This window comes from Nannospalax galili, unplaced genomic scaffold, assembly GCF_000622305.1.
Source record: "Nannospalax galili isolate Female #2095 unplaced genomic scaffold, S.galili_v1.0 scaffold83, whole genome shotgun sequence".
In the NCBI taxonomy this organism is placed as follows: domain Eukaryota; kingdom Metazoa; phylum Chordata; class Mammalia; order Rodentia; family Spalacidae; genus Nannospalax; species Nannospalax galili.
This window is the reverse complement of record NW_008352659.1, coordinates 904,844-914,342: the sequence shown is the minus strand read 5'-3', so window position 1 is coordinate 914,342 and position 9,499 is coordinate 904,844. Positions and strand designations below refer to the sequence as shown.

The following is a 9,499-nucleotide window of genomic DNA, read 5'->3' as shown; positions in this document are numbered from 1 at the left end:
CAGGGTTCGGTTCCCAGCACCCACATAGCAGCTAACAACCACCTGCAACTCCAGTTCCAGGGAATCTGACACCCTCTTCTGGTCGCTTCAGGCACTGTACATACCTTGTGGGTGTGCTTACATACATGTAGGCAATACACTCATACACATAAAAAAATAAAAATAATTAACCCCACCCCCAAAAATGGAAAACAGGCAAGGCATGGTGGTGCATACCTTTAATCCCAGGACTGTAGAGGCTGAGGCAGGTGGAGCTCTGTGAGATCAGCCTAGACTACATAGTTCTAGGCCAGCTGGGGCTACAGGGAAACCCTGTCCACCAAACCAAAAAAATAAAATAAAAAAATAAAATAAAAACAGCTGGCTGTGGTGGTGCATGCCTTTGATCTTAGTTCTAGGCCAGCTGGGGCTACAGGGAAACCCTGTCCACCAAACCAAAAAATAAAATTAAAAAATAAAAACAGCTGGCTGTGGTGGTGCATGCCTTTGATCTCAGCACTTGGGAGGCAGAGGCAGGTGGATCTCTCTGAGTTCAAGGCCAGCCTGGTCTACATAGTGGGTTCCAGGCCACAGGGAGACCCTGTCTCAAGAAGATAAAAAATAAAAATAAAGAATAAATGAAAGAAAATGGAAACAATGGCGTTAGTGTGGCTTCTAAACACAGTCTATTAGGTAGCAAAGAATCACAGGATTTCACAGGTCTCTGCTGCTGGAAACAGTGAGGAGTCTGCGGGTGGAAGATGGCCCAAGGCCTTGTTCTCTGGAGGCTGCGTTACCAAACCCTAGTGCCGTATGTCTTACTCCCTGTTTATGCAGCAGCTGTCAGGAGCTTGCCCTGTATCTTTCTGTCCAAACCTTCCTGTGTGTTTTAGCGTAACCCATTCCATACGTAACAGGGCTCATGGGTGACCTAGTCTCTCTGTGTGTTCAGGAACTGAGTTCAAACACAAAGAGTGAAAAATCTTGGTTCACTTGTGAGAAGTTGTCAGATGTGGTCAGTTCACCTCTGGTAGATTCTTCACCAGCTCCTGTTCAGCTCACCCCTTCCTGGGCCTGTCCATGGTCAATCAGTGGGCAGTGCCCCTGTCCCTTCTTCCCCTTCCTCTGTTCCTTCACCTCTTAGTTCCGAGGCAGGACTGTCTGCTAGTCTGTGGCCAGTGGAGGTTCTCTGGTTTCTCAGTTCACAGTCCTGATTCTGCCACATGAAAGCATGGGGGTAGCTGCCAAAGCCACGGGCCCCTCAGAGGGCAGGATAGAAGTCAGAGCTCTAAGAAAGGGAGGGGTCGGGGGACTGCAGTGCTGAGTTTACTCTGTTCCTTCAGGATCCTTATTCCCCAAGGCTGATCTTTACGCCTTGGCTGTTTTCTGGGGGAAAATATGTCTTTCTTCTCAGACATCTCTGTATCCTTTTCTTTTAAAATAGTCTATTTATTATTTTTATTTTATGTGTATGCATGTATCGCTTGCATGTAGGTAAGTGCACCTGTGTCATGCAATGCCCTCGGAAGACAGAAGAGGCTGTCGGATCCCCTGGAACTGGAGTTATGGACAGTTGTTAGCTGTCATGTGGGTGTTGGGATTCGAACCCGGGTCTTCTGCAAGAACAGTCAGTGACCTTAACCTCTGAGCCACTTCTCCAGCCCCTGTATCCTTTTCTTATTCCCACCTGTATAGCTTTCTTTGAAGTGAGTGCTAGCAGTTTTTTTTTTGTGGGGGGGATAATGCATCACAACTCATCCTCCCTTCCTTCCCCTTCCTCTTCTTTCTCTCTTCCTCCATCCTTTCCTCCCCCTCCCCTGTCCCCTTCCTCCCTCTCACCCCCAACCCCTTCCTTTTTCCATCCTTCTTCCTTCCTCTTCTCCCTCCTTTTCTTCCCCTCCCCTCTCTTCCTCTTCCTTCTCTGACTATCACCCTCTCTTCCTTTCTCTCTCTTTCCAGCAGGACTTGGGAGCGCCCACTGCGTCCACTCTCCAGAGAAGTCATTGTGCGCTGGTTTAAGGAGGAGCAGCTACCTCGCCGAGCTGGCTTTGAGAGGAACACCAAATCCATCGCCCCCTGGTTCCATGGTAGGACACTTTCTGGGCCCCAGGGCAGATTATGTCTACATATCCACCCCCCTTTCAAATGGAGGAGTTCTTGGAGGACAGCCACAATTAAGAGTGTAGAGGACTTGGGACTCTGTGCTGCTTTCATTCTGTCCCTAACACTTCTGACAGGAGCCCAAGAGCCCAGAGGTGCACAAAATGTGGGACATGCATTCCCTCTCTTCTGTGAAGACATAAACATGAAGCCTGCCCACTGCTGTTACCATGTAGCCTCCTCAGTCCTCAAGTCTCCCATAAGGCACCACCCCTGTACCCATAAGACAGAGAACTCATGGGCCCCAGGGTTCTGTTGGGGAGGACCCACATTTTGGTGACTGAGTCTGTAGCCTTGTTCCTGGCCACGTTCTTAGCACAGCAAGCATGCTGTGGGCTCTGAGTAAATCCTTAATGATGTCAGTCAGCTGTCTGACACCTGAATGAAGAGTTCAGAACCATCTAAATACAAAGCATTAGATTGTAAATCATCCAATCCCTTCATTACAAAGAATTGAGGTTCAAAGAGGGGAGGAAGCTTTCAAAAGGTACTAAGAGATTTGGAAAGTCAGCTTCAAGAATGTTTCTCAAAGGCCACGATCCAGTCCAAAGAGCTGAATATGCCGTGGTTTCAGGAGGGAAATGGGACTGTGTGTTCAGCAGAGACTTCTATAGAGAAAGCAGAGTAGCTACTAGTTATGGATTCCTTCCCTATCAGTTAGCTATTGCTTCATAATAAATCACCCCAAGCATAGTACCTTCAAACAAGTGGATGTTTATTATTTCCTCTCGTGTTTTTGAGTCAGCTGGGCAGTTCTAGCCCGGCTCAGGTGATCTTGGTTGAGCTTGTTGTTCCTCTGCGCAGCTGTCAGGTCAGCTGAGACCTGACTGGCCCAGGATAGTCTCAGCTGAGCTGTCTCCTCTGCGCTGCATGTGAACTCTTCTCTTCTAGCAGCCTGGCCCAGACCGTCAAGTTTCTGTACCCAGCTTTGCTCCCTGAGCCTTCCTTACCTAAGCAGCACTTAGCTCAGCTTGGCTTGGGATTCCTTTGGTCATAACTGACCTCTATGTCACAGTTATCACCTACCTGACCCTTACCTGCCTGTGTTTCCAGACTTTCAGTCTCCTAGGAGCTTGACCAGCCTCTGCCTTGGCCTGTATTTTCTGTGTGTTTGTCCTAGCAATGTGAGCTGTCCACCCGCGCCTAGGCCATCTTTTGTGTATTCTCAGTCGTCTCCAGATGGAGAGATGAACCTGGTGCCATGGTTGGTGTAGCGCTTTAGTGTCTTGAGGGTTGATTTGCAGCTGACACCTTGGCCTGTATTTTCTGTGCGTTTGTCCTAGCAATGTGAGCTGTCCACCCGCGCCTAGGCCATCTTTTGTGTATTCTCAGTCGTCTCCAGATGGAGAGATGAACCTGGTGCCATGGTTGGTGTAGCGCTTTAGTGTCTTGAGGGTTGATTTGCAGCTGGCAGAGGGAAGCCCTCACAGTCAAGTACTGAACATGGGTCTGGCTCCAGGAAATGTATATGTAGGACTTAGCAAGAAATTATGCTGACTGAGCAAAACCATCAGTACCTTTGCCTACTGGAACCCAAAGAGCTTATGAGCTCTGAATTGCAGGCCACAGTCACAGTCTGCAGATGGGACAGCTGAGGTGTAGCACTGACAGGATGACCAAAGGTCACAAAGGTGATGGCACTACCATCTAAACACTGGGAATATTTTCTCTACAGTTTATCCTCTACAAAGCATTCTGGGAATTTCTTAAATGGTTATCCTCCACATCCATTTACATGTACAACAAACTCTATGCTCAGTTCTGAGGTTCACAAGGCCCAGCTAGCAGGTCCCACCTCCCAGTCCAACCTTCTGTCAAGATTCCATCGATGTTCACCCGGCCCAGAGCTCTGGCCTTTCTTCTGATCATCAGATGAGCCATCTTCTTCTCCACATCAGGCCTGAATTCCTTTCCTAAGGTGGGTTTCCTCACATTCTCTCAATATGTCTTCTGTTGTTCCTGAAGAGCACTCATACCATTGGTATTAATCTGTTCTCTTATATAATTGTAAACATGGAAAGCCAAGGTCATTGCCTATTTTCCCCAGTGTCTGCCACAGTAGGCATCTACGGGAGGAATGATCAAAGATGGGCATGAACTGCTAGAGTTGGGGTTAGTGCCAGGATTTCCAGTCCCCAAGAACAGCCCTTGCTGTTCTCCATTGGGGTCCTGGTAGATGTGAGTTCCCGCAGGGTGCAGAAATGATCTGAAAACCCAGAGCCAAAGGAGAGAGGGTTGATTTGCCTTTCTAATTAGTCATGTGCTCAACAAGGCAGACCCACATCTTAGGCGACTCTGTGTTCACCTGTCACCTCTGTTGTCCACCTGCCTGGAGGTCAGGTGCAGAAACACAGCCACGACAAGGTTGCCATCGCCCACTGCTGTCATGTTGTTGACCTCAGGAAGCACACAATGCCACCCCCACTGTGTAGGTAGGCTTTGTTGCTCCTCAGTTCACAGGCACCCAAAGGCTCAGTGGCTGCCACCAACCAATGATTATTTTATAGTCTTGTCTTATGATTGTGAGAGTTGTAGACCTTACTCTAGTCCTCAGAAGTTTTGTTTTTGTAGGAAAGTTGGATGGTCTTGTGGTAGAGGGAAAAGAAAGAATTAGTGCATCACATAGTGGTTCCAAAGTTTCTGCATGGATTGGACACCTGCCGTGCTTGCACATGTGTCATTAGCCAGAGGCACCCCTTTGGGGCATCTTCCTTCTCTCAGGCTTCCACATGTCCCACAGATGTATGAGGTGGTTCTTAGGGCCCAAAGACAGCACAGTCAACTCTCTTGATAACTGAGTCACCTGTCAGTGGAGCTGGACGTGGGGAGCTCCCTGCCTTCTTTAACACTGTGTATTTTGAAGCCCTTGATAGATCTTCCATCTGAGGCATTTGAGGCATCACTCTCCTGTTCATTTGTACATTATCACCATCATGGAAGTAGCTAAGACATCTCAGGCACCTGCTCAAATGTCCCACGGACATGGGAATTGGTGACTGTGTTGGTTACTCAGGAGTGCTCCTGGCAGCTGATGGAGAAGGTGTAATGGAGATGCTCAAATTTATCTTTAGTTTTCTTTTCTATCTTAATGGAGGAAAAGGCAGCTTTTATGGTGTCATAGGACAAACAGCACCTAGATTTAAGTCTTAGAATTTATGTAACTGACTCCATGTTCTCCTGACAGCTTCAACCATAAAGGATGTGGGGAAGTTGTTAATACACAGAACAGAACTATTTAGTGACCATGTTTTCACTGATCTGTGACAGAATGGAAGGAAAGGCTCACAATGTGGAGGACAGCCAACTGCTTTGCTCAGAAAGAACTGTGTTTGATTCCAGCTTTAGTGTTAAAATAACCTATCTTTTGTGAATTGATAGTGACAGGTAACAGTGATTGTTTTTATATGTTGTAAGATTTGGGAAAAACAAAATATCAGCAGCCCTATGTTGCCTCCTGAGGCCAAACTAAACTTGGGGACAACTGGTATTCTCCAAATTTCTTCCTAAAATAAAAATTTCCTGATTGGTAGGTGGGACTCTGGTATGAATCCCTATAGGGACAGAAGCTCGCCAGTACCAGGGAGCCTGCACCGGTCTAACTGTTAGCCCTCTTGGCACAGAGCTCTGCTTATGCCTGGGTGTGACTGGGTGCCTTGGCTGGGGATGCCCTTCCTCTGTGTAGCTTTCATCTTCTGGGAGCACTGGACTAGCTCAGGCATGCTCCTGTCATGGTGACGGAATAGGTGGCGGAGAGTGATGGGCAGCATCTAAGCCTCTGGAAATCTAGGCCTAAAACCTGCTCCCCATCATGTTGTTGGCCATGATTTGTCACAGACTTGAGGAGTAGAAAAATATACTCTTTCTTTTTCTTGTAGGAAATTTCGAAGCCATATATCAAAGGGGATGGAGACAGTGGGAAACAAGAATTTTCGTCAATGATTCAGTCTCTCACAGTTGAGGTGTAATTCCTTTCTTTTCCTGGTCAATTCAGCTGAGCTTTGATGTAGGTTAAAGATGACCGCTGTGATTCCTATTTCTTCCTGTTTTCTCAGACATTTGGGTATACTGCGGTGGGTAAGAGCTACACACCAGTGTGTACCAAGAGATCCGAAGATATGGGATCCATTCTAGAACCTAGTGTTTCTGTGACCTTGGGTGTGTCCTTAATTCCCTGTCTGTGAATCTGGCATTATAACATTCACACCACAGGATATTTATGAAAATCAAACCAATGAAGATGGCTTGTCCCCCCAAAGGAGCCACATGTCAGTGCAGGTACTTGTCTCCTTGAGTGCGGAATCAACTACCAGAGACGTTGCCTCTTCCAGGAAATGCAATGTGGAAAAATGCACTCAGAGCACAGTGGAATGGAGAGCCTGTCAGGTAGGATGGAGGCTGGCTTCCCTCTAGTCAGGTAGGGTGGAGGCTGGCTTCCCTCTAGTCAGGTAGGGTGGAGGCTGGCTTCCCTCTAGTCAGGTAGGGTGGAGGCTGGCTTCCCTCTAGTCAGGTAGGGTGGAGGCTGGCTTCCCTCTAGGACCACAGGGCTCCCAATAAAGGCTCTTTGTCAAAAAGGTAGCATAGAAGTGACTCATTATTTCTGCCTTACTTATTGGCCAGTCCCAGGAATTATGAGGGACTTCCAGTTAAAATACCAGCACATAAGCTTGGCTTTGGGAAAAAGCTGTTTTTGGATTTTGGCATGTATCTGATCTTATGGAGTGTTCTCTATCTGAACATTAGCTCATTCAGGATCCATTTCTCTTCTTCAGCTTTACTTCTAGAAAAGACTTGCAATACGGGCCATGGTTCATGATCGTGATAATGGCCCATGGTGATCTTGCTGCTGCCCTTGGGGCTTGGCATAGAATGGGGAGATGTGGTAGATGATGGACTTGGCATCATTAAATGATTTCTGTTGAATTTCACTCAGTTGCTGGGAGGTGGTCCCAAGTATGGACTCATTTGGGCTTATGTAGGGCAAATTTCACTCAGGTGATGTATAACTGGCTTGATACTGCTTCTGACAAGGGCGAAGGGGGCATGCAAGACCCCATCTATGTGGACAGTACAGTTTTCAGGGAGTCTGGAAGCTGGAATGGCTTTCCCATGCAGAGTAAACTCTGTAGTGGAATGGTGTGGTGATTTAAATGAATGTCCCCCACAGGCTCCACGTATCTGAACACTTTGTCCCCAGTTGGTGGAGCTATTTGTGGAGGATTAGGAGGTGTAGCCTTATCCGAAGAAGCACATCACTTGGGGCAGGCTTTAAGGGTCTATAGCTTGCCCACTTTTAGTCTGTCTCTTCTGTGTGTTCGAAGATGTGAGTGAGTGCACAACTTTCGGTTCCAGCTACATCTTGCCGTACTTCCCCACCTCAATGGACTCTTAACTCTCTGGAGCCATAAGCTCAATAAGCTCTTCCCTCTATAATTTGCCTTGCTTATGGTGTTTTATCACAACAACAGAATAACTAATACAGACAAGAACCTTCTTGCATGGAGAACACGTGGTATATTTAGATGTAGAGTCTGGGTTCTGGACTCTAGCTTAAGCAGACACTTACAGATCTGTTGCACACTGCCACTCGGATGACACCAAAGCACATCCAAATGTTTCTGAGGGCAGGAAGGGAACAGAAGTCATGGTAAATGGCTTAAAAGATAATTGGGGCGGTGTGTGTCGGGGGAGGGATGCTTGCCCTGGAAAAGAGAAGCTGTGGGGTGGAATAGACAGAGGAACAGAACCATTTCCTTTCCATGTCTTGAACTCTGTCTTTAGAATAAGGGATTGTTAAAAAGACAGAACCAGGGTCCAGGGCTGGGAATTTGAAACAACACTTTGAGTCTTCTTGGCTAGAGAACTCCTGAGAGAGGGAAGTGGCTAGCTACCTATGATGCATTGTGTTTCTGAGCTCAAGTTCTGCTGGTGTTACAGGACCACTGGCCTTGCACCTATCAAACCTTCAGTGTACATTCGATGGTCAGGGACATTAGGAAGCTTGACCAGGTGCAGGGCTGGCTACCCAATGGGTGCTTTGGGAGTCTGATGGCTGAGGGTTGCGCCTGCCTTTTGCTCATTTCTCTATTTCTCTTGGCAGTCATACCCCAGCAGTGGTGATTCCATGTCCACAAAGGTGGCCTTCCCAAGAGTCCTTTGAATGGGAGCAGGCTCACTAGTTATCCTGCAGGAGGTATCCTCCAGTTGAGGCAGGAAGCATTGTGCCCTGGGAGGCAGACGTTGAGTGGCAGCTGTGTCTAGGCTAGGGCCCTCTAGCTGCAGGCCCCAGGAGCTTCCTTTCGAGACCCACAGATCAGGTAGGGGCTGCACTGGCTGAGCAGTGCTAACTGTTGGCCATCCTTCTGATGTGCCACTTCCATGCATTCCTATGTTTGTACGTTACTGTGTGCTTGGATTGCACCATCTCACATCACTGTCAATGACTAATTGGACTAGACATAGTTATCCCATTACAGTGACCATCCTGAGGCCCAGAGAGCTTGAGAAATTGACACACCTTTTTCTAGCAGTAAGCCAAAGAGCTAGAACAAGACACAGGGATTTATCTCTTCTACTCTGAATATTCCATTCCTCCTTAAATCCACTTTAATCAAGGGATGGGGATTGGGACAACAAGTATCATCTTTGGATTTATAACGTTTTTCTGAGAATTTCTTTCGACCAAGACTCCTTCTCACTCTCCTTGCTTAATGACCTCGCAGAGCAGAGGTGGCACGGATCTCCCGACCTGGCTTGAGGGGCTATGTGAGGATGCCTTGTGTGTTCTTTGGGACTGTTCTCAGGAGCTAGAGCTTCTGAGGCCAGAAGCAGAGAGTGAGCTAGTAAGGTGCTTGTCTTTGGCTTGCAAGATCAGTGGGAGAGGAGGAGCCATGGGGAAGCTTCGGGATATTTCTGTTGAGAGATGGAGGATCCCAGGAAGACTTGCTGGGATCTTGGGAGTGCAAACTCAAGTGCTAAAAATGTATGTCAAACAGAAACCAGGCACGGGGAACTAACAATACCTGGTCTTGTTCAGAGATTACATGTATTGACTTTTACAAAGCAGTCAGAACATACCTGGCATATGATCAATGCTACCTCTGTTATTGGAATAATCAACATGGCGGTCTTGGGAGGGGAACACTGGGAGGTGTATACATCAAAGACTTCAAACATCATTAAAATCAATCTTGTCACTCAGAAAGAAGCAAAAGATGACATCAAGTGACTGCACAGTAGGCAAATGATACTAATTTAGCTCCTCACCCCACAAAAGCAAAAGTCCAAAATTTCTTTCATTATGAATATGACCCTCATCTTGAAGTACTTTAAAAAAGCCATTAGGTGTAACATAGGCTATTTA

General features: G+C 47.2%; 1 protein-coding gene across 2 annotated transcripts in view; it reads left to right on the top strand.

The window, feature by feature from the left end:
• Sh2d4b (SH2 domain containing 4B) overlaps positions 1-9,499 on the top strand; it is an 88,376-nt gene that overhangs the window by 52,897 nt on the left and 25,980 nt on the right. For both annotated transcript variants that reach the window (XM_008849816.2, XM_008849817.2), the window contains exon 6: positions 1,942-2,066. In XM_008849816.2, the coding sequence (XP_008848038.1) occupies positions 1,942-2,066 (125 nt within the window). The remainder of the gene's footprint in view (positions 1-1,941; positions 2,067-9,499) is intronic.